Source organism: Lonchura striata, chromosome 4, assembly GCF_046129695.1.
Source record: "Lonchura striata isolate bLonStr1 chromosome 4, bLonStr1.mat, whole genome shotgun sequence".
NCBI lineage: Eukaryota > Metazoa > Chordata > Aves > Passeriformes > Estrildidae > Lonchura > Lonchura striata.
In genome coordinates this window covers 27,217,295-27,242,867 of record NC_134606.1, presented here as the reverse complement: position 1 = coordinate 27,242,867, position 25,573 = coordinate 27,217,295, and the positions used below count along the sequence as shown (strand labels likewise).

The following is a 25,573-nucleotide window of genomic DNA, read 5'->3' as shown; positions in this document are numbered from 1 at the left end:
CATTTATTTCTTCCCAGGCGCTGAAGAGAAAACAAATCTGGAGCTCATTATCCTCGTTGGCACTGCAGTGATTGCCATGTTCTTCTGGTTGCTTCTTGTAATCATCCTCCGGACCGTTAAGCGGGTAATGAAAAAATTCTCATACCGTCCTATCAGCACTGGCCTTGCATGACAAATGAGAGCTGACTTCAGGCCTTTTGTGTTGCTTCTTTCCATTGTTCTTAAATCAACAGACACATTTTTTCTCTCCATGCCATAACATTCTTGCCTGGAACCGGGGGCACAGAAATTTGTTTTTAATTGAACAGGCCCTTGCAAGAGAAAAGTGTTTCATCTGGTTCTGTTTATTAAAAAAAGAGAGAGACAAAAAAAAAGTGCAAGTAATTAACAATGATCACACTCGTGATGACATGGTATAACGAAATGGTAGCCTGGCATTTCTGGGAACTAATGAAATACTCTAAAATGAGAAAATGGCATTTTGCCTGTATATTGATAGAAAAAAACTGTGCAACTGCAACTAATACTATTTTCCAGGCCAATGGAGGGGACATGAAGACTGGCTACTTGTCAATCATCATGGATCCCGATGAAGTCCCTATAGACGAGCACTGTGAGCGGCTCCCATATGATGCCAGCAAGTGGGAGTTTCCCAGAGACCGACTAAAGCTGGGTGAGTTTTCATTGCATGAGCCATTGAGTGATACTGCAGCCAGCACTGTGCTGGGGGGTGTTTCGGGTCCTGGCTTGACACAGGACTGCTCTGCTTCATGATCCTTGGGTGGGCTCTGTGTTCCCATTGGATATGATGCATCCCATCTACGTTTTAAGTCCTTTACTTAATTTCTACTTCGTGAACTCATTTTGGAGTAGCTTTTTTATTTTACAATGTTTTCCTGCTGTGTCAAGCAAATGTTTGTGTTCTCACTTCAAGGTAAACCTCTTGGACGTGGTGCTTTTGGCCAGGTCATAGAAGCAGACGCATTTGGGATTGACAAAACTGCTACCTGCAAAACAGTGGCAGTGAAAATGCTTAAAGGTAAAAATAATGACTAGAACTTCAACTTGAGTATACAATATAGGGATATCTGTCAACACCATAACCATTATACCCATCATTATAAAAGTTAAGCTTAATGGCTGTTATCATGAAGCAATGATATGTGAAAGTATATGCCTTTCCCTCATAGATAACTGGAGCAATGCATATGTGCTTTCCTAGCCACTGCCTTATAATTCTACTTAGGTTCAGAATGTAAAGTTGCTCCTGCAATCAATTTGCATGTGTCCTTATGCGTCCTTGTTAGAAGCTTTCTGCAAGTCTCAATACAATGGCTTAGGCACGCTCCAAACTGAGTTGTAGTTTGGAATAGCTTTCTCCTCACTTTAAATCATATTCTACTGCCTCACACTTGCCACAGGAAAAATGAAATGCATGGTTCCCAGACACATTGTTCCTAAAGAAGATATAATGGGGCAGCAAAATGGGGCTGCCAGCAGCTGGGGGCTGTATTCCACCCTGTGCTGTACTGGCATAGCTGACACAGCCTACCAGTCAACAAGGCTCCTCACTTGATGGGCTGGTTAAATACCAGAAGAGAATGGGGAGGAGGGCAAAACCTTTCTGTCTGTAATGCTCCTGACCTGTGTTGCTTTACCTCTGCAGAAGGGGCAACCCATAGTGAGCACAGAGCACTTATGTCAGAGCTGAAGATACTCATTCATATTGGCCATCATCTCAATGTTGTCAATTTACTTGGAGCCTGCACTAAGCCAGGAGGTGAGTAACTTCTTAGTGAGTGAGAAGGTGCTAATGAAAACCCTATTTCTTCAATTTCTGCTGCATGGACAATTGAAATTCAAAATCAAGGATTGGAAAGAATAGTTCTTTCTAACACACACACACACAGATCTGATAAGAGTGAGCAGATCTAGAGGTGGAATAAAGGTGAAGTAAGGGTGAAATAAGGGCCATGCAGCTCCATCCCTTAGTTGTTCTATCACTTTACTTTTCTGTACTTGAGATCCACGTTTATAGTGGGCAGCCCATATGTAACAGATTTCCAAGCTGAGACTAATACCAGATGTAACAAGTTACTCTTACTCTTGTCACCAGCTAAAGGGTGACTGCAAGTTGGGGCTTCCCCTCCCTGTCTTTGGATGGGCTGTTGGTGCTTATGTGTGTGTGTGTGTGTGTGTGTAGGAGGGGATATTGTATTTGGAGTCCAGCTTTGGGTAGATGATTCTATTTCACTTTATAATCAGAGACAGATGTTTTGTTTAGCAAATCCAGTACTACAAACTAATTTGGAAGAAATTCAATGTAAAGTAACTGGGTAATAATTTTTCAGGGAAGCTGACTTGCTGGCTTACTGTGGGATGAAAATTTAATTTGTAAAGTTCCATGACAGAAGTCAGTAGTTGAAGGAAACATAATCCCTAAATATTTATTTCCTTGTTTATTCCATAATAAAATAGAGATGGCCAGTATGTGGAACCTAGGATGAAAATTTATCGCCATAGCATATGCCTATATGAAGTAAAATTGAACATGAAATACCACGTTTCAACTGTACATCAAGGCATCTATGTCTGGAACCAAGTTTCCTGTTTTAAATTTTTAGTACTTTAATCACCTGTAGAAAATGCATGGATAATCACATGTGTATTCTACTGCAAAGGTTAATTGCACTGAAGCTCTTTCAAATATTTATGTTGCATCCTTACAATGTCAATTAATTTGGCTGTTATTGGTACTTCAAATATAAGCACACCATTATACTTTTTGGCATATGAAATTAAGCCTGTGATTTTCAAAATTATGTGCTTTGTTTTCTTCATTTAAACAGCAGAAAAATTAATAACTTTGGTGCTTTGATTAGATTTTTGTTTTTACTGATACTTTTAAAAACCTTTGGCTATTGGAACGCTCTTTAAACTGTATGTATTTCTAGCCAGAATTTATGCTGTGAGATAAGGTGGGATATAAATGGTCCAATTGCTTTATGTGTTGTACAGGGCCACTCATGGTGATTGTGGAATATTGCAAGTTTGGAAATCTGTCTGCTTACCTACGGAGCAAGAGGAGTGAATTTATCCCATACAAGGTAAGGAGTCAAGGTTAACAGTGAAATGTTTGGTTTGGTGGGTTTTTTCTGTACACAATGTTTCTTTTTCTAGTGCAGACTGAAGAAGCAATCCTTGGGGACACTGAATGTCTTAGTATTTCTCATGGGAATGAGAGATGGCAAAGACATCAGAGGTCATTTAGTCTTTCCCCTGGCCCCTGCAATGTAGCTGTTTTGTTATTGTTAGCTTAAAATGTGCAAAGGAACTGGGCTTCCACTATTTCCTTTGGCAGACTATTCTACACTTGGCTGTATCTTTCAGGAAGTTTTTTCTGATTATCAGCCTGAATTTTTTCCTTTCTTAGTTAAGCTCCAGACCACCTTAAATAACTGTATTCCTTGCTTCGTGTATATATCCATCAGATATCCATAGGTATCTGCTGTCACATGATTGATTATCTGTTCTACTGTCCCCTTGGCTCATTGCTGAATGAGGCTATACATTTCTTTTGCTGTTAACAGTTTTATATAATTAATGTAGCTCATAAGTTTACATTCATTTTTTCCCCTCCTGTGTCCTTTGCTAAAACCAGCTCCATTCCAGCACCCCTCTACACCCTGATTTGAAAGAAGTGGGAAAATATAGACCGGCATTTTCAAACTCATTTCTGGGCACCTCTGAGAGGAGTCTTGTTTATGGAGAGCATCCATCTGTAGGATCCATGCCCTCTGAGGGTCAGATTGCTGTATGAAGGACTTGGCTGTGTATACCCAGCACTCAGGGTCACTCTGGAGACCCTACCCTTTTCCACCCACAGCCAAGAGGGAGGCCCCTGGGCTGTACTCTGCCATGTTGGTAGACTTGAGTCTTCCTGCAGCTGCTGTGTTTGGATCAGAGCTTCTTCCCACTGCTTGTTGGTTCTCCAGGGGGTTATTTTTCTTTATCCTTGGAGACATTGTTTACTATTTTATATTGGCAAAGGCAACTCACTGCATCTTCTTGTGAGGTAAAAAGATAAACAAGTATCTGAGGGGCCTTGAAGTAAGAGACATGGTTTCATGAGAATGCTGACCCTTGCTTATACAGGCAGTGGGAATGGGATTTGGCAGTATTAAAAAACAGCCCTGCCAGGGAAAACATCACCAAACCAAAACAGGAGAAAATGGAAATATTTTGGAGGATACCTGTGGGGCTGGATTCCTCCCTAAAGGCATGCAGTGGCTACGAGGAAGAGGGAAATAAGTCAGATTTTGATGGCTGTTAGGGTTTTGGCCAAGGTAGAGGTTTAGCAGAAGGGCCTTTGCAGCAGCAGAAGGTACAGCCAAAGCAGTACAGAGAGGCTGGAGTGTACAAGAGGGTTTGGCAGCATCCATCCATGTGTGTTTCACAAGTGGGGAGCACCGGGGCTGAGGACACAGCTCTTCAGTGTGCATTTAGCTGCCTGCATGTGGAGATGCTGCTAGGGTTTGGCCGGGAGGTTGTGAAAGAAGGAGAAAGTTGTGCTGTAGAGTGGCAGAAGGTGCTCCAGCTGATGAACCTGCATGGCCATGGGCTGGGTTTTGCTGGTACCGTCAGCACACCAGCCCAGTGCCCCAGCCAGATCTGGCTTGGAGCAGAGTAGCTGACCATGCCTTTGCTGGGCTCCTGTCCCTGCCTTACCTGGTGACCTTGACACAGACCATAGGCATATCACTGCCTCTCCAGCATGCTTTCAGCTTCTGATTTTTCTCTCTCCCCTCATATTTCTAGACCAAATGTGCCAGATTTAGGCATGGGAAGGAGAACTACGTTGGTGATGTCTCTTCTGACCTGAAGCAACGGTTGGACAGCATCACGAGCAGCCAGAGTTCAGCAAGCTCTGGCTTTGTGGAGGAGCGGTCCCTGAGTGATGTGGAAGAGGAGGATGGTAAGATACATCTTCTTCTAGTGTTGAAGCATGTATCATTGCATGTGTGATCATGGGGCTGATGAGGGGCATTGGGGAATGTGTGATTTCTAAAGTTCCCTCAAAACCGTGTGCAGGGTATTCTCTGGATACCAAAGTTCCTGAGTATGGATTATCTAGATCAGCATCCCAAACCCCTCAGCCTAAGCCCAGATAATGTCCTGTATGAAAAGGGTCTGCTTTTAGTGTGAAGCTTTTTGGAGATATGTCTATTTAATACCCCAATATTTTCAGGGAAAATTGTAGAGTACAAGTTCCAAAGGCAGTACGGAGAAGGATGCACCAGCATGCTAACTGAATTTCCTTAATGTCTACCCAAAAGTTAAATACTGTGAAATGCTATTTCATTTGCTGCTTATTAGCAGAGAGCTTGCTTTGCTTTCCTTCTGCCCAGGTGGTCTGTCAGGAACAGGAAGCCTGAATTATCTACTCATACAAAGCATCCCCAGGATGCACATATCCTCTGCAGTGGTTTCACTGATGCATTTGCCATGTTCTCCTTTGGCAGATGCAGCATGAAATGCTCAGTGCTGCCGTTTCAGAGGCTGCTAATTTCACCTAGGGGTGAGATCAGACTAGCTGGGAGGAAAGCCATAGCTCTACTTCCTGTACCTCTACTGCTACTAAAAATCATTTAGTGCAAAGAGTGCATCAGTTATATGAACAGGGAGAATGATCTTGCTCTTTCAATCCAATCTAATAGGCAATGTCAGGCATGCACTTCATGCATTTCCACAATGTCTTGGTGCCTTTCCACTACTCCCTGGTGTCCATGTTGACCCTCTGAGCTGGAATGTTACATGAAGTATGTAGACCTGAATGAGCCCTTATGGTGAAGGTTTTAGCCACAAGTGTTGTAGTTCTTGGTAGATATCTGCTTAAAATCAAAAGCTGAACAAAGTCAGAGTTGTTTATTTCAGCTGGAACTAACCGCCTAGGTATCTTTGGATTTTTGAGTACATTATTCCTCCAGGTTACCTGATGATGAGGTTAGGGTTCTTCTACATTAAATTAGAAGGGATTTTTGCCAAATCAAAGTCTCTCTCTGTGGCATATTCTTTCCTCCTGAAGACTAGGTGGGGCCTCTCTCTCCTCGATTTCTAAATTCATCTTCTGAAACCAGAGAAAGCTTTACTGTCCCAGGAATTTGAGAGCTGAATTTTGGTTGTTTTTCTTTTGGAATTGTTTTGCAAATCTTTCCTCTAGAAATAAGCAAGGAGGTCAGGATATAACCTGTTGTCTCAAAGTTTATTTTGCACAAAACTACTTTGATGTAAAATGGGTTGTTAGTGATAATTATATAGCTTAAAAAAGTGCTTGATTTGCTCTTCCAATCCAGAGTGGCATAAGGTTTGGATGGACTTTTACCTAACAAGCAGTTATTGGTGAAATCAGTGACAAAGGGCATGTTTGACTGTCATCTGATTCTTTGCAGCTGGTCCTGAAGACCTTTGCAAGAACCCTTTGACCATGGAGGACCTCATCTGTTACAGCTTCCAGGTGGCAAGGGGAATGGAGTTCTTGGCTTCACGCAAAGTAAGGAACTTCTCAGGAAGAGTGGCATGTTATTTATTTGACTGCAGGAAGTAATGCTGTAGGTCTATAGAAGGAAACAGCATGTTCATCTTTGGACTGGCAGTCATCCGCGACATTTTACTTTTGCTCTAAGACATACCCAAATAATTAATACTACAGAATGAAAAAGCCCATGCATTTATTGGCACAAATGTTAGTGATCTGTATAAGGTTTATGGGCCACCAGTTCATAGAGGAATGGTTAAGTAGTTGGAGGAGGGGAACAGACTTATAAGGACAATTAAAGGAATTGGGGACAAATCCCTGGTAAGAGGAGATAAACAAGAGTAAAGGATTTTGCTCTGAGGAGGTTGCTTGTACCTTGTGCACTGGCACAAGGGCAATGTGAGGAGAGACAATACTCAACAATGAAATTTCATGGATGAGTCCTTGGAGAATCTCTTGCCAAGGACACCCTGGCAGTCAACAGCACCTCACCTGCATTTTGGCCTTCTAGAAGTATTTTTCTGTGGTTTGATCCTAAATATGTAGAGAACATGTTTCAAGTGATGACAATTCCAGCAAGAGTGAAGAATAGCCTGCAGCTATATAGAAAAAAAAACAGTTAGAAATGGGAAAAAAGATAGAAGCAGGAAATACAACACTGCTCTAGAGTGCAGGCTAGGTGTTCAAGAGCAGACTTCAGAGTGTTTTTCTAAAAACATACTTTTGTCTGTCTCTCATATACATCCTGATTGATGACCAAATGTAAAAATACCTGCTTCCAGAATCTGCAGTTTCAATCCATAATAGAAGCAAACCTGAAGCCACTTTCAGAGTATGATTTTTTTTACTTCAGGCTATTGAGGCTTGAGTTTTGAATCATTTGGGTTGTTAACTAAGCTGCTGTTCTGCATAGGTAGAGATGTGCACTTCTTTCTCTGTAGTAAAGATTAGTTTGTGTTGGAATCAAGTCAGCATTTTAGTGTGGTGTTTTTCAGAGAAATAGTGGAGTACAGAGATTTGAGTGAACCTAAGTAAATCTAAAGGTAATCAGATCTGAACCTGTTTTGTGTTAGCTTCTCAGGATAATTAATTAGCTAACTTCAAAGGCCCTCTCTGCACAGTGGATAAACAGATGTATGTTTGGAGTTGGGAACACAAGTCTCCCCGAGCCAAATCAATTGTGACCATCAAAAAAGCACCTAAAATCAGCAACTGTTGATGCTGAGGTTTCTTTTTCTTAAAAGGTTTTAAGAATTATCTGGCCTTTGAGGGTAGGAGAGCACATATGTGAAAGAAATCAGCCCTGTGGACAGAGCTGTGACGACAGGCAGCACATGAAGTTGTTTACTTCTCTTTGCAGTGCATCCACAGGGACCTGGCTGCTCGTAATATCCTCTTGTCAGACAATAACGTGGTCAAAATCTGTGATTTTGGCTTGGCTCGAGACATCTACAAAGACCCAGATTACGTCAGGAAAGGAGATGTAAGTTTCAGATTATCTGTTTGATGGAGAATGAATATGAAATCAAGACTTCTTTTTTCTTTTTTTCCCCTTAAAGAAATTTTTGGAAAACAAAACTGTGATACCACTTTGTTTATGAAAATGTTTTTAGGCCAGACTACCCCTAAAATGGATGGCACCAGAAACCATTTTTGATAGAGTATATACCATTCAGAGTGATGTATGGTCCTTTGGAGTTCTGCTGTGGGAAATATTTTCATTAGGTGAGTCGCTTTAATTTTACTGAGCCATCTCTAAACAAAAGAGTCTGAAGAAAACAGTCAAAGTGTTCTTGGAACCTCTGTAGCATTTTCTTTTTACTTCTTGAAAAATTCCTGTATATTTTCTCCATCAAAAAAAAATATTTAGATTTTCTTTAAAATGCAGATGTAGGAACATGGGCTTGAAATGCTTCTTCATACAACTTCAGTGTGTGATGTTGTACCTCATTTATTCAGTCAGTTGCTGTTTCCGTTATAAATATAAATTGTTTACATATCCAAATACACCAAATTTCTTATTAGCATAAACCATAGCAAGTTATTTGCTTGAAAGTGAATCCCAAATTTTAAGAGTCTAATGCATTAAAATTACTGTTGCTTTCATTTTAGGTGCATCACCGTACCCTGGAGTGAAAATTGATGAGGAATTTTGCAGAAGACTGAAAGAAGGAACTAGAATGAGAGCACCAGACTATACAACACCAGAAATGTGAGAAACACTTCTTCCATCTGCCCACATTTACCCCACACTACTAACGGGTGCAGGAGCAAGCAATAGGTGCTCTTTTCTTCACACTGGTATTTTAATTTTCGTTTTCTCATTCCAGGTACCAAACAATGTTGGATTGCTGGCATGGAGATCCTAAGCAGAGACCAACATTTTCAGAGCTGGTAGAGCACCTGGGGAATTTACTGCAAGCCAACGTCCGTCAGGTACGTGAACTGTATTTCCTGGTTGCTAAAACCACTGGCTGAATCTGTCCTGTCCTGCCAGCCATCAGAGCATTCCATAGTTGGGCACTGACTGCTGGAGCTGTCAGGGAGCCTGGGCTTCTTCTACTGCTCCCATTCCTGACCAGCAGTTGGGTCTCTGACTAGCAGAGAGTGACTTGGGGGTGAAGATCCCAGAGGTTGTGGTGTGGTAACCAAAAGCCACTCTGCCCTGCCAGCAAAGCTTCCCGTGACACTACTGCTGTCTTTGCTGGGGAGTTGTTGGCACAGGCTCAGTTCCCTGCTCTGCTGCTGATTTCTCTGCATGCTGCAGACACATTTCAGCAGGTAGCTCCTGTTGGTCTTACTGTGCCAAAGATGGTTATCTCTGTGTGTGTCAGGGCGTGGGCTGCAATGCTTTTGAGGGCTATTCTGGAAAACAAGGATACAAGAACTTAATTGCCTGTGAGCAGCTCCATGCAAATTAACGTATGAAAGCATGACCTGTGTGCAGGCACTTCAGTAAAAGAGCCCACTGCAACCAGGTGGGGACATGGCTCTCCCTTCCAAGCTCTCCATCTTTATGGCTTCCTCTTCAGTTACTGTGGAAGTGGACAAGGCCTGGGCCATAGGTGTGCATCCACTGAATGAAGGAGGATGCACTTGGCTGTGTGTTCCCTATTAGACAGACTCTCCTTTTCTAACCTCTCAGTGATAATGGGAATTACACTGCCCTTCTAAACTGTCAGGTTCATTTTCTTTGTGGCATTTGGATTCAAACATTATTGAGATCTACTTTTATTTTTTCAAAGACATCAATAAAAATGCAGTTTGTACATTATGTTACAGTATATAATATAAAAATCTATTAAAAAATAAACTATTTGGAAGTGGCTCTTATTAATGTTTCTTCTTTTAATGTAGCTGCTACTGCAAAGGTTGTACACTGTTCATAGTTTAATAAAACACCCACACTGTTGGTCTGATGTGTTCTCCAAGTACGTGCATGTATCTGTTTATGTCTGTGTGTCTCTGTAGCCTATTTAATTTTTGTGTTTTTCACTGCATTCTACAGGATGGTAAAGACTACGTTGTCCTTCCTTTGTCAGTGTCATTGAATATGGAAGAGGATTCAGGTCTCTCTCTCCCAACTTCACCTGCTTCCTGTAGGGAGGAAGAGGAAGTCTGTGATCCTAAATTCCATTATGACAACACAGCAGGAATTAGGTATTTTATATGGTGGACATCCTACTGGGGCCTCTGGGAAGGTTTTGTTCATGCTGGGGGAAGGGAAAATGAAAGGAAGAGACTTCAGCTGCCTGGTCCATATTTAACCTTTTCCATAGGGATAAGAAGGAATTTGTAAAGCTTTTGTAGGCAAAAGCTAGTTTCTTACCTTCCCAATTAGTGATTTTCTTATTTATTTGTATTGATGCTACCCTTTCATGACTTGGTATTCTCATTCAAAAACAAACAAAAAAGCAAAACCTGTGAAAATATCTGTTTGTTTTTTAAGAACCAGAACATACAGAAGGTTTTACTGGTCCAATTCAGTTGTGTTCACAATGTTCTTCCATTGCAGCTGCCAAGAACATTAATGATGACAGATCTATCATTAATAACCTCTCTGTCATTTCTCCTCCTAAAGTGAAACATTAGAACACAGCTCATTAATTGATAGCCAAGAGGAACGTGACATAAATAATGTTGTCACTGTTTTTTGTCCGCTGCTTCCTTCTAGTGGGCTCACAGGCATCCACAATGGTAGATGCTGTTGGGTATCATGGCAGAGGTGACTTTACAGTACGGAGTTTGTACTAATGCACTCCAGGGGCTTATGTGGGACCCTTTGAGGACCTCTGGCATGGGATGTAAGAGAGAAAGGCATTTTCTCATCCAATGCAGCCATTGAGATGCTGGGAGCCCTGGATTGTTCAATGCAATCTCAGAAGAAGGAGAGTAGACAGAGCGATGTGACCACCAGGGTGGAGACAGACTCTGTTTGCAGGTTTTATGTGGTTTCCATGAAGCAGAGCCCTCTGCCTCACCTTATAACCTTATAACCACCACAGATGGGTTCCCAACAATTTGGGGTAGAGCAGGATAACATTTTTATGTGGTCCTAGAAAAGACTACATAGGCACAATGCATTTCACACTTCAGCTGAACTTGTAGTCCTGAAGCTGAACTCTCAACCCCATGTTTTAGTAGTGGGGCAGTTCAAATTATACATGTTTAAAAGACAAAAAAGCTCGATTTAGCACTGAAAACATCACACTTATTTTCCAATTTTAATACTTCTTATATGGCTTTTCTTGGTCCCCATTTCCTGTTATGAACAGAAGTAAAAGTACTCTATCGACATTTTAAGGAGACTGAGTCTCTTTCATCTTACCTTGTGACAGGATTGTGAAAGCACTTGTGGCAACCATGCTAGGAGAGGCAAAGTGAAGAGGTTAAGCCATGCTTAGAGGATTTATTCTTATGTTCTGGTAGCTGAAAATGATTTTGTAAGCAGGGACCTTGCTATACAGGTAGTGGAAAAGACTGGTCTGTTCAGAGATGTCTTTTTCAATCTTCACAGAAGTACCAACTATGAAAAAATATAATCTCTAAATCAAAGCTGGAGGAGGATAACAAGCATAGGGAAAACATGGAGAATATTAAAGAATGTTTAGATTGTTGATGTAGATTAAAATCAGCAGGAAGTCCTAACATCTTCCATATTTGGCTTAGGAAGTAGATGTGCAGTTTCTGAACCTTGAAAGACTGTCATTAAAAACAGTCAGGTGAGTTAGTGCAAAGTTTAAAGATAATGCCTACTCTTAGAAAGTAGAAAAAGTGTAATTCTGCAGTCTGTTTAATTTGAATTCTAGGAACAATACTGGAATAAGTGTTCAGATAAATAATGGTAAATGCCTACAGGAAAATAAATTAACTACAAATGACCAGCATGGAATTGTCAAGAACAAATCAAGTCAAAATAATCTAAGTTTCATGTTTAGGGAGAATAATTGACCTGAATGATAGCAGAGAAGATGCATTTTCATGCATCTACAACAACTCTTGTAGGCTGGCTCTTGTCTGGTCTGAGCAGAGGTGGGTTTCACATACTTGGGAGGTCATTCAGATGAAGAGGCTGGGCTTCTCAGCCCTCACCACCCTGGAAAACTGGCCATGCAGTTCTATGTGTATGCTTAATACAGGCACACAGGGAGATTCCAAACACAGAAGGCAAGTTGTGGAATGAACTTCTAGTTGTATAAGATCAGGTTGTCCAGGAGGATGCACAGACTACATTGTCCATTTGATTGTCTGGTCCTGGAAGTGTTGGATGGGAAATAGATAAGATACCACTGCAAAGGAGCAGAAGATATGGCCTGTGCAGAGAGTTTGAAAGAACTGGTCTTGTTAAGTTTAGGAAGAGAAAATGGAGAGAGAATACAGTAACCGTTTTCAGTATATGAAAATTTGCCCTAAAGAGGGTGTTAAATAATTGTTCTGTGTCCCCAGCATTAGGACAAATTTTATTTGAGCAAATACTTGGATGGATTTAATATTTGAAAAACATTCTGAAATGTGATTGAGTACCTGAGCAGGCTACTTAAGGAACTTGTAAAATACCCACCAATTTAAATAAATGTCTGTTGGAGATAAGCAGGATTCAGCATAGCTAGACTCAAAGCTGGGAAAAGGAGAGAATGGTGCTCTTAATTGTCTCCAGCTTTGCACTTCAAGTGTATGCAGGTTACTCTACTAACTCCATGGCTTTTCCTTCATTAGCTGTTAGGAACATAAATTTGCCCCATTTAACTGGGAAACCATCCATTTCATTACATTTTAATTTAGGCAGAAAGGTGAAGGTGCTGTTTTGTTTGCTGTATTAGTATCTCCATGGAAGTAATTTTTTTTTTTTTGGTCCAGTATTTTAAATGGATGTCATTCTGAACCAGAGGGCTTCTTTTGGAGAAGAGCCTTCAAGAGAGATTTAGCACTCCCTGTCCTGATCCCCATGGCTTAAGGGCAGCAGTGTGCTGAGTCTGCTGTTGTTGTCCTAGGTCCAGCCAGGGGTCTCAGAAGTGCAGTCCAAAGAAAAAGACACACATCTTTGCTCCAGGCTTCTCTGTTTATTATAGTTCTAAGCAAAGCTTGCAGGAAGTTAAGCCCTCCAGTATAAATGAGGAAAGAAGCTGTTTTCTCAAAGCCATTTCTTAGAATTTGCTCAGAAATCAATATTGTCAGGAGCAAAAGGTCAGAAACATGCCACTTGCTAGGCTGTTCATCCCTTTCAATAAATAGATATTTTGAAGTTTGCATAATATGTTTTGACAAAAGGATGAACTTCTCTGAAAAGAGATAAAAGGATTCTGATATCATTGGGCTGTTTGCAGCCAAGTTGTGGATAGTGGACACAAATTTTTTTTTCTGTGTTTTCTTTGCAGTCAGTACCGACAAGGTAGCAAGAGAAAAAGCCGCCCCGCGAGCGTGAAAACATTTGAAGATGTCCCATTGGTAACCACTGTAAAAGTTGTTCAGGAGGTGAGTTTGCCTATTTATACATACTTTCCTTCTGTTGATACTTTTAATTTTTGGTGGTTTTAGACTTTTTCCATTTAATGCATTTCCAACACCTTTGCAGGAAAACCAGACAGATAGTGGGATGGTTCTTGCATCTGAAGAGCTGAAGGCATTGGAAGAGAGTGAAAAACAAGTGAAAATACCCTTTAGGTAAGGCTTGGGCTGCACATAGAATTGAATATGACCTTTTACTGCAGTATGTCAGAAGACTGATGATTGGTTTCTAAAATTGTTTGGAAGAAAAAATATTTTCTTAAAGTATTTTAAAAAACAGAAAGCAAAATTGAGCCCAATATGCCTGGTCGTCTGCATTTGGTATTAGGGAGGGGAGGTAGTGCAGCTTTTGGATGCCTCAGCCAGCACACAGAAGGGTCTTGTATTTATCAGCTGCAGTAGTATCAACCATCCCTCGAAAGTATTGAGCTGCTGCACACAATTGTGCACATGAGGACATGTCTGAACTGATGAACTGCTCTTGGTTTTTTGCTTGGTTCTTCTTGTTTTTTTCTTCCCCCTAATAGCTGGCACTCAAGTTTTCAGGATGTACCTGGGTGTATTTTCAGAGCATTGTACAGGGGTTTCATTGTGCAGCTCACAGGAAGCACAGTGGCACTCATGGACCTGAAATCTCATGTATGCCCTCTGAGAGCTTCTTAGGAATTATTTTTTTCCAGGACAACTTCAGTGCAGATAAAGATATTCCACAGTTACAATTTCACCATAGCTGAAGTAATGCCTCTAAAAGCTTTCTCTTAGTTTCATCTGTGGCTGCAATTTAGCTCCTTGTATCGTCATAAAATTAAACATATTTTTCATGCATTAGTGAAGTTAGGGCATATGAAAAGGTCTTTCCTTATAACCAAATGCATGTTTAAAAAGGCTTGGAGCCAGGTTTAAGAACAGCCTTTTGCTTTGGTTGTTGCTGTGATGGAAAGCAGCTGCCATCAGGAGTCACCCACCTGCCCTCCAGAGGACAGTCTCCACAGCTCTCTCAGCCCTGTTTCTGATTGTTTTTTTGCAGCACGCTGGTGCCCAGCAAGAGTAATGAATCCGTCATGTCTGAAGCCTCCAACCAGACGAGTGGGTACCAGTCGGGATACCACTCGGATGACATGGACACCACTGTGTTCTCCAGCGAGGAAACTGAGCTCTTGTGTGCCCAGGAGGCTTCGCCCCCGCTCTGCCGTGCTCACGGGCTCCCCTACGAGAGCCCCGCGCCACTCTAGGTTGAAGCTGGCAGCTCCAGCTCCCCCTGGGATGTGCCTTCATTGCCTGCGCCGGTGGAATTCAGGTTTGATGTACTGAAAGATGGCATCCATGGGACTAAGAAAAGACATTTATTTTTCCTGAAGGTGATGCAGAAACATCTGGCAGCAAAACTGTGCTGTGCCAGGCTGGGGCTCTTTCCTCAAGAGACACTGGTGGCTGAGGGTGCAGAGCCCTGGCCATAGTGTGTGGGCTGTGCCAACCCCATGGCAGAGGCTGAGCCTGGTGATGTTGAGCATCTGCCTGATGCAGGCAGCATCACGGCATTCGACTTTACTGTTCCTACTTGTACGAAATAATGGCACATCCCTGCTTTTGTGGGGTTTTTTTGTTTGTTTTTCCCCTTGTGGCTGGACTCCAGGAAGGAAACAGCACGGCACTGGCTTCTTGTTTCTCAGAGTTATTCCTTGCTTGTACCTTCACAAACAAAAAAAGGAACCTCCAGCTCAAGGCTCTGGCACTGTGATGGCCTGAGACTAAACATAGGCTGGACTAAATATAGGTGGGGTGATGGTCTCTGTCCTTGGCAGAGGAAAAAGGCTGCTGTACAAGTCCTCATGAATTGCATTTTCTCAGTGACTTTGATTAGTAGGGAGAAGGCAGAGCACTGAGCCAAGTGATGGGACTCAAATAGCAGGGCTGTGCCTGACCTCCGCGGATGGCTCTGCTCCCCTTTCATCCCCAGCACCCTCACTCATGCCAGATGCCTACCTGCCTCTGAGCTGCCTGAAACTGCTGCAGAAAATACTCCCCTCCCCCCAGATCACCACTTGGGCAGCCTCTGCAACAGGTAGAAAAGGCAATGTCATTTACCCTAGGACCGCAGGAAGAAATGTGGTTCTGGTGGGGCATCCTGAGGGTACCCTACCTTCTCATCTCATTCCCCATCCCTCAGATTTAGGTCTGACTCTTTCACTTTGAAAACTCAAAGTCTGTTTGCAGTGGCAGAGATCTCAGTTTATGTAGCCTTGGGAATCCGTGACTGGTTTCATGGCAGCTCCGATTTTCTTTGAGTGATGAAATTGTACCTAATAGTTGGACAACTTCTTACCTGTGCTCTTGTAGTTCCAGAACTCTATTGATAGACACAACAAGGACTGCAAGATTTTAAAATGTAAAGCTATTTCTACTGAGTTCTTTTTGTATTTTTATAAGTATTTTTTTGTTTGTACTTAACTGTATTGTCAAATGCTGGGAACCATGAATATAAGGCATACACAGTATTTATAGCCTCTTTATGTAGAAATAAATGTAATATATTAAAATATAAATATATATTATATAACAGATATTTTACTATTCACATTTTGTATTGGTGTTCTGTAGCATTGCAAAGGTCACAAATTTTTTTAATAGCTAAAGTTTTTCACTTTATTAAAAGGGACTGGAAATTTAGAGCTGGGGGCTACAGTTTGGTTTGTTTTCTTTTGTTATATCTGTTGACAGGGAAGATTCTAATGTACTACTTGTTTCAAATCTACAAACGTGTAGTAGGCATGTGTAGTAAAGAAACTAGAGTGATTTTTAGCAGTTGGCAATAAATACCTTTAGAGAAATGGCCAGAGGAAGAGACTGCTTGTACGAGCTGAATCTCCTCTGAAAGAGTTTATTATGTTCCTTTGGGGATGGTTGATCTAATTGTATTGTGGCTTTTGCCTGGGGAGTGGCATTTTCCCTTAAAGCCTTATTCATCTTTTCCCACTTTTGTTTCTCCTAGCTCACTTCTCACAGACTAAATGTTGTCCCTGCTCTTGTGCAGTGAAGCTTCCTTTATTTTAAATCTGTACTTAAAGCTCCTACCTTTTCACTGCGTTGTCCAATTTTTGACTTTCTCTTCTGCACTTTGTTGGCCTTTGTTCTAAGGGCAAGGCTGTCCGCTGCTAGGGACATAACAGCTTATGCTAAAAAACACTGCAAGGGAAGTTAAGCCACAAACTGCAGACTTTAATTCAGCTTCTCTTTATTGCAGTTTGAAATGAGACAGGCTACTGCATAGTGAGAACATTTGTCTAGGAAGTGAGAGATCTCACTGCTAAATTCTTCTCAGGCTGAACATGGGGCTAATGCTTTCTACATATTACGTGCATTACCCAAATACAAGGCTATGAGATGTCAAGCTGTGAATGTTTCTCCATTGCTCACCCTAATGTAAAGCATTTTATAGTCAGGAAATCAGGAGCAGGGAGGTCAGATAGAAAAAAAGGAAGAGGTTTCCTAGATCATGCGTTAGGGCTTCTAGGAAGGATTTCATATATATATTTGACATTTGCCTTGCTTCCCAGGCAAGAATCTAGCCAGCAGAGTATGCTCAACAGACAATGACAATGCTACATTCTTAACATCCCCCCTGTGCATTATCTTTCAATGTCTTTAATAAAAGTGCTCTTCTATGTATTATTACACAATGGACATAAAATACTGACACTGGCAGGACCTTGATGAGCCATATGTTGGAGAGTCCTGACATTGAGGTGGAGATGGAGATATGTCATTGATATCCATCTGCCCTAGACCTGCATTCCTCAAGGTTTGGGATGCTCAATTTAGACATCTCATTTTGTAGTTTTTTTTCCTTCTCCAGCTCGGTGTAACACACAAAATGTGCCACATACACACATTCAGACACTTCCCTGTGTCTCCATGGTACATCTGAAACAGCCTCCCACCGCAATGCAGACTAGTGAAATTTCAAAACATAGCCATGTCAGTTACTAAGTTCACACTTAGAATCCTTGTCAGCCAATCAAACTCTCTTTTGGGTCCAAATAGTTTTAAATATGTCTGGGAAATGTAGCAACTAGCACACACCTGCTTTAGGAGAGGAAATAAGATTCTAAAAAAAAAAAAAAAAAAAATCAACCCAAACCACATATTCACTGTCAGAAGCAAGCAAAGGTTCTATAAATGTGTTCATATCTTTGGCATCCAGTAACACAATTCTTTTCTTAAACCGTTGCCATTACATCCTTTAAAACACCTGGACTTCTTGTTGTATTTTGAATACATCACATTCAGCTAAACCCTAGTGATTACACATCTGTCTTTGAGGTGCTTTAAATTCCAAAAAGGATATTTTCAATGAAACAGCAAACATATAATGCACAGATTTGCAAATGCCTTGCAAACCAGTCCCAGCTTTATCTCTATCCTGCAGCCATGCAGCAAAGCATCAACATTTGGGTCAGCATCCTTATCCATGAAATTCAGCCTGGATCTGAGCCCAGTGAGCGACAATAAATAGAAGGGACACTTACGAAATTATGTATCCAAACATATCACTGTGAGCAGCTGGGCTGGAGTGAGGAGAAGCAGTGATGGGATTGACTTGTCTTGTTCAGAGGAACTGCCAGAATGAACAGTATTTGATGGTGGGTTAGGATGTGAGGAATCAAGCACAGCCATGCCAGAAATAGGCAGTTTCACAGCTTGAAGATAGCTCATGTCAGCTCTTATCAATGTAAACACAGCTCACCTGAAGAATGCAGGGGTGTTCAAGAGTAGTAGGTAGGTCCTTCTTCCTGAAAGAGATACTGTAAAATGAATCTCATCGTTGGCATGGAAATGGCTTGGCAAATCCAGTCCTTGCCTAAGCTTTTCTTATTACAGAATCACAGAATCACAGAATAATGAGGTTGGAAGAGACCTCTAAGATCATCAAGTTCAACCTACACCCTAACACCTCAACTAGACTATATCACCAAGTGCCATGTCCAGTCTTCTTTTAAACACATCCAGAGAAGGTGATTCTACCACCTCCCTGGGAAGACAATCCCAGTACTTTATTATTCTTTCAGTGAATTTTTTTTTCCTGATATCCAACCTATACCTTCCCTGATGTAGCTTGAGACTGTGTCCTCTTGTTCTGCCAGTTGCTGCCTGGTGGAAGAGACTGACCCCCACCTGTCTACAACCTCCCTTGAGGAAGCTGTAGAGAGCAATAAGGTCACATCTAAGTCTCCTCTTCTCCAGGCTAAACATCCCCAACTCCTTCAAACGTTCTTCATAGGGCTTGTGTTCCAAGCCCCTTACCAGCCTCACTGCCCTCCTCTGGACATGCTCAAGCATCTCAACGTCCTTCCTAAACTGAGGGGCCCAGAACTGGACACAGCACTCAGTGCATTAATGCATTAATGCATTAATGCATCTCCAAATGCAAACAAGTGCATTTCACATGAGAAAAAAGGTGTTAGGATGATACTCCATGTCTTCTGATGTGGTCATCCTGAAAGACCATGCCTGGATACTTGTGGGATAGAATGCTTATTAATTCTAAAAGCAATGTGTGACTAAAATCACTACAATCAGAGCTGCTGACATTGGGGACAAAAATTTCCTCTTCCTGGCATCTCTTTTTATGGTTCCAAGGCTGGAAAACATAACTGGGTAGCATGGATAGCCTGCAGATATAAAGCTGGAATTTGCTATTTTTATGCAAAACATTCCCAAACTATGAATCATCTGAGGTTTCCCCTCATCACTGATACTTGAGTACACACCCTGTGTTACCTCGCAGTATGGGACCTCACAGAGCAACAGCAAGGGCAAGGAAAACAAAGTTAACGTTTGTTCTTTCTAATTGACAAATTTATTAGGGACAGAAGTTAACCAACAAAGACCTTTTCTTTGGACTTCAGCCCTGTATTTTTATTCTGCCTGGCTGAGTGTTGCATTCTGTGTTGTAATATATGTCCTCTGCTTCTCAACCTCTGACATGCAGGCTGATTAAGCCCCAGAAGGTCATTGGGAAACATAGCAGGAGCTTGTAACATATGGTGCTGATAAACATCTCGGCATCAGAGATAAGGAGCTGCTCAGTGTAATCTTAGGAAGCTCAGGTTTTGTTGCCATAAAACTGTACAATGTAAAGCCTAATCCCTACACAGGTTTAATTAGCTGTTAAACATATCAGATTCATGATGAAGGGTGTTCTGGTTACCTAGACATTGTTCACTGGCTGCCAACAGTTGGTTCAAATGTGAAGTATCTCTGCCCTGCAGCTTGTTAGGATGACATGTTATGGTGAATGATGGCTGCTCTGTAAGTTTTGGGATGGAGTGGGGGGGAAATGAATTCAATTTCCAGACCCAGCTGCAATGTCAGACACAGCCTCTCGTGCCCATAAAATGGCAGTGCCATGTGGTTTCCTAAGTCCTGGTCAAAAAAAAGACTTCCTCAAAAGGTGGAACATATGAAATGAAGTTCAGTTATCTTTTCCAAAGAGAGCTGAATCTGTTCACCATCCTACAAAGCTGTTTCCCCGGGCTCCATGCTGTTTTCTCTTCCAGTATAGCCATGCTAAGTGGCATGATTCGCAGTGGTTTCACAAAGGCAGTTTAGTTTAATTTCTCTTGGTCTGTTTTCACACTACAATCAGAAGCATGATTGCCACTCACTGTAGATAGACATAAGCTAGTTTTCATCCTGCCCAGCTAAGCAGCAGTACCAGTGAGGGTTTGGTATCGCCGATTCTAGGGATGGCCCCATAATAGTGGGGCACAACAAAGCCCGTGCAGCTGCCACCAAGCTCACTAGCAGGTGTCAGCCACAAGTTAACCTCTGTATGTGCTGAAGTCACACCTTCAGCTGCAGCATCTCCCCATTTGGGAATAACCAGAGAAATGCAAGTCATGTCTGGTTTCTGGAGTTTCTTGCACTTCTTGGTATATTCCACTCCCCTGTTGTGTCATGTACTGCAGCAGCAAAGGTTATCTGTCATGTTTCACCTCTATCAGACTCGCTTGAGGCTGAAGATGGCAGGTTGTTTTCCACCACTTATTCCCAGTGTACTGGACCCTGGTTAACTCTGCAGCTGATTGGGGCCAGCAGACAGCAATGGCCTTGGTTTTGGGACTGACATTCTGCCTGGGCTTGGCAGTGCTGCATTGCATGGAGCAGGGGAGAGGAACCAATGACTGAAAGAAAATTCTAATAATTGTGTATGTCCTTTTCAAGTATGCATAGGTCCTGGAGAGTTGTGCTTCAGCACCAGGAACCAAGGAAGAACAAAGGAGTTTTGCTTGTTACAGGCCTTCAGGTTGCACTGTTGGATTGGAAGACCAGCACTGCTTTCTGCTAGTTATGTAGATGCTGCTTTATAGTGCATATTTTATGCAGAAATATGCCCCTTTATTCCTAGGAACGATAATTCCTGAAGTTTTCCAGGTTTTCACTTGTAGACTTGCTCCAATTGTTTCTCTGTTCACCATGTTCAGGCTATGGTTTAAGAGCTGATCAGTTGGGCAAGGCATCTGAACCAGCAATGGACCCTTATGTTTAATATCCTTTGATGGATTTTCCACTTTTTGAACTAGTGTGTAACCCTTAACATCTGCCACATCCCACAGCAAGAACTGTTTGCATACAGATTTTCACTTGACAGTCCAAGCTATTTTCCAGCACATTGATCAAGTTTTCCCTACTCACTTTCATCGTGTTATTCAGGATTTTATGGACAGCTATCCCCCACTCTTTCCCTTTGAAGTCAGAGTATTCCTGTAAAATCTGTTTGCATCTCCCCAAACCTGTAAATAGGGCCCCTTGGTGAGAAGGTGACATCTGTCTGGCACGATTCCCAAGCAGGTCTCCACAAGATCCCCGGCTTCCGTGGGGAGGAAGGAGGGTGGGGGCCAGCCAGCAGAGGTCCGTGTTTTGTCAAGCCATTCGCGTGACGGATGGACCGCAGCGTTGGCGCGCATCAGTCAATGTCAAGACCCGACTTTGCCGGCATCTTCTCAGCGCTGCTATTTTTGGCTGGTGAAAGGTTTCCAGAGGCTGGGCTGGACTTGTCTCCCGTGTGCAGTGTCCCCCGTTCCCAGGCTGTTTGTGCTGGCTCCTGGCTGGCTGCGGGGAGGGATAAGAGGCAGAAGGCAGGGGCTGGATAACTGAAATGCAGCACAAACAGCAGCACATTTACCACCATGAACCAGCCAAAGAGAGAGAAAGCCAGGCCTATCTTATCAGTTACTTACCGAGTTAAGACTCAGGGGTATAAAAGCTCTCTTTAAACTCTGGGTAATACCCATAAACGGAGCTCTTAGGAGATAACTTCACCAGCAGAACTTTTTTGATGCACTTATGTGTAGTTTTGTATTACAATCACAAAGACATCTTTATATTGTCTGATAAAATTCTTAAACTGGCAACAACTTTTTAACATTTCAGTATAGTCAAGTACTAAACCAGCAGGGAATGTATAGCTAAAACGATACAATTATTAATGTATGTTTGCTAGTGCTATCAGAACAATGGCTTTAGTAATTCCAAGCCTGCTCTCGGGCTAATGTTGCTAATTTTTCAGGAGGATTATTGAGTTTTATTAGCAATTTGCTTCTCAGTATAATTATATAGCTATTAGAGAAATCAATATTGTATCATGTAGAGTCCCTTAATAGCTATAGTTTGTAAAGTCTGTTATGGGGTCAGCTTTGCAATCAAATAATTAGTAATCTTTATAATTCTTCTGAAACTGGGCTTTGCATGATGAGATAGATGTCTTAGACATTGAAGAAAAAGTTGCAAAATCTGTCCACAGTCTTAAATACTTGCATTCAATTAACAGTTTTACAAGTCAACTGTAGAAAAACATTGATGTATGTTTAAAAATTTTGCCCCTCTTCCGGCTCCTAGATATCATTAAAATTTCTGACCACTACATAGCATTCAAAAACATAAATATATTTATCTAAATATGTATATTCAAATAACTATGCCATAAACATATTTGTCAATTACTCCAAAAATTCACTACCTTAATGAAGAATGGTTTGCCACAGAAGTGTCTGTGGTAGATTTCTCATCTGAGTTGATGAAGTGTTTTTTATTTTTCATTATATGGTGATTTTTTCCTTTTTTAAGAAAATATTCCTAGATTTGTGCATATTAGAGTTCATCAGAACTTAAATATCATGGTAAAAAAAATGTAAGGTACATCTTAGGCAGCTCTTGTTTCACAAGCTGTACTTGCAGTATATATATTTTCAGTATAACTCAACCCAGCATTTCTCTGACACTTACACTGGCATTAAGTGTCAGAGTTAGACAGTTTCTTCACCAGAAGAAACTCCCTAACTTTGGCTTTGGACTCTTGGGCTTAACCCTTACCTCATGTTCTGTGGGGTGTTTTTGTGCCAGCAAAGGATAGAGCTGACTGGAAAACAAATTTGGATGGGGTTGTTTGGATGGTTGATTGGTTTTCTCAGGTTATTTTGAACTCAGCTCCCAGGACATGGTTTACTGAGCATCACAGCTATAAAAAGGGATGTGGGAGCTGCAGGAGGATAAGCTGTGGATGCTGGCAGTAGTGGAGAGGCACAGCTTCAGTCCTTCCTCCAGCTAACACTGCTTATGAAACTAAAACCACTCAACCTGTTTCAGATGTAGCACGGCATGTCCATGTGGCTGTGAGCTGCAAATGGGGGACAATCACCCATTACTTCCATCTGGGGCATTTTCTGAGATGGTAAGAAAGACATTTTCCTCTGTCCACTCTGTTCTTAGGTTTTCTTCAGTAGCTGAAAGGAACTGCAAGTAAACCTGAAGATATTCCCTCAGATGTGTAAAAGTCTTCATCATAAGAGTTCTCCACGTTCCTATCACTTTTGTTACAGAGAATAAGATAATGCAGAGAATACATAATACTTTGCTCATGCCTCACATAGGTCTTACAGAAATAGAGTTGTAGGGAAAAACTGTTTTTCTGTCTCTTCCAGCAAAAGAACTAGTGAGCATCAGCTGCAAATACATTAATATAGCTTTCATCTGTGCTCAGTAAACTTGTGAAATTCTTTTCCACATGTTGTAAAAATTTACATCAGTTGAGCAAACTGTTAAGCAAATAAATGGAAGCAGAAATCATTCAGAGACACTAAATATAAAACACATCACAAGTTCAGGAAATCTCTGAGCTGCAAATCATGGGAAACTGAGACAGGGTGTTTGGGAGAAATTTTCTATGTGCTTATCCTGCTGATTTACTGTTACTTTGGCTTCCACTATCGACTGCAAAAGTTCCTAGAAGGGTGCTTTGGGTACTGCAATATGACCCCCTGAAGCTTTTATAAGTGAACTTGTAAGCTCTTATTGTTAAGTAAATCATTGTCTTGACACTAATTCTCTGCAAGAGGTACAGTTTTTGGGTTGCACATAAAAGATGATAAATGTGTGTTTTCCAACGCACGCTTAAAGTGCTCTGCAAAGAGCACCATATACATTGGCAAAACAAAATCTGCTAAAATTGCTCTAAGTGCTTCCAAGCCCTTGGAAAATGAGCGTGTCTCCAAAGAGAGGGTGAAGCACAGTGGACCAGACACTGTCACAGACACCTCACACGGGTGGCTTCAGCCTGCATTTTGATTTCAGTGATGCTTCATCGCCACCAAGTACCAGCTGCACAGCTTGTATCTCTCTCAGCAGCTTGTTGAAGAGTCATGTAACCTCTGGGTGAGAGACTTTAGGCCCTGATTTTCAGCCTTTTTGCTGCAAATAAACACTGTATTCCTGACATTTCAAGTACACAGGCACAATATCCTCAGTTCCATCAGGCTGCTGACATGTTGTGCAGAGGAAATCTATTACAGCCTCAGGAACTGATGGGTTTCCTACTCATTCTGAGCAGATTGACTGGTGCTAAATATATATATCCTGTATTTCCATGCAATCTTGGTGAAAAAGTCAACCTGTTTACCATTTTTTTAAGATGGAAAAAAACAAAAGGTGAATGTAAATTGGTAATTCATAAAGGAAAAACTAAATCACATTTTTCTTATCACTCCATGTTTCTAGCTCAAAGTTCACTGAACACAACATGAGACCATGCTCAGCAATGCACAGAGAGGGAAACCTCATTGACACCATTGGGATGCCTGTGTAGTTAGTAATTTTACAGGGAAAAATTTCCTTGAGGGTAATGCATGGAAATTCTAAACAACTGCTGAAAGTCCATGACATGTAAAAGCTGTTTACTTTGGTCTCTTTGCATGTTGCCCTGTGGCATTCACTTTTAAGAGATAGTCAATGTTCTGGCCTTGGGAAAATCCCCAGTGACAAAACATAGCTAGATACACTGAGTCCTACAGCTGGTGGGACTTGTGCATGCACAGCCTCTCTGCAAACCAATGAATAACTGCCCTGAATATGAGCCTGAGCAGAAACAACCTGTCAGATTTGCAGCTTGGTATTTAGTGCAGACAAGCACCAAATAGCTGGCAGTGCTGCTACAGCTCTGTCAGCCCATGCACAGCAGGTATGTGAGAGATCTGGAGCCAGGGGCTGTACAAACCACATCATGCAGTACAGGTAAGATGCTTTCACAAGACTCTAAGACAGCAGTTAACCTGTCTGACTTCTTCCAAGCCTTTCCCATAAGATTGAAGGAGGGGAGAAAGGGAAGTGAAGAAACAAACAGCCTGATAAAGCTGTCCTCTGGGAAACCCAGCTCCCTGTTTCAGCTAACACCTCACTACTATCCGTGTCCTTTTCCAGCCAGTGACTGGCTCACTTTAAGTCTTCTCCCATGTGAGAGGGATGATATGAGGTAGTAAACAAGTTTCTTCTGCAAATATCATTGTAAATCTGGTGTGGGGCCACAGGAAATTTCAGACACAACTTACTTTGCTCTCCCTTAAAAATACTCTACCCTAAAACTTTAAGATTAGACCATACATGTTAACTATTCAAATAGGTTTTTTTTTCCTTATTCCCTTGTTTCACATACACTCTAACACTTTACCATTTCAGTCATCCTCCCAGCTGCCTTTAAAGCAA

General features: G+C 41.6%; 1 protein-coding gene across 1 annotated transcript in view; it reads left to right on the top strand.

Moving 5' to 3' along the window:
* KDR (kinase insert domain receptor) overlaps positions 1-16,207 on the top strand; it is a 30,517-nt gene extending 14,310 nt beyond the window's left edge. The window contains exons 16-30 of the mRNA XM_021530159.3: positions 18-124; positions 538-673; positions 935-1,039; positions 1,667-1,780; positions 3,019-3,107; positions 4,819-4,975; positions 6,450-6,550; positions 7,896-8,018; positions 8,149-8,260; positions 8,648-8,747; positions 8,866-8,971; positions 10,044-10,195; positions 13,411-13,507; positions 13,608-13,696; positions 14,568-16,207. Of these exons, the coding sequence (XP_021385834.1) occupies positions 18-124; positions 538-673; positions 935-1,039; positions 1,667-1,780; positions 3,019-3,107; positions 4,819-4,975; positions 6,450-6,550; positions 7,896-8,018; positions 8,149-8,260; positions 8,648-8,747; positions 8,866-8,971; positions 10,044-10,195; positions 13,411-13,507; positions 13,608-13,696; positions 14,568-14,772 (1,793 nt within the window). The 3' untranslated portion in view covers positions 14,773-16,207. The remainder of the gene's footprint in view (positions 1-17; positions 125-537; positions 674-934; positions 1,040-1,666; positions 1,781-3,018; positions 3,108-4,818; positions 4,976-6,449; positions 6,551-7,895; positions 8,019-8,148; positions 8,261-8,647; positions 8,748-8,865; positions 8,972-10,043; positions 10,196-13,410; positions 13,508-13,607; positions 13,697-14,567) is intronic.
* The last annotated feature ends 9,366 nt before the right edge of the window (positions 16,208-25,573 follow it).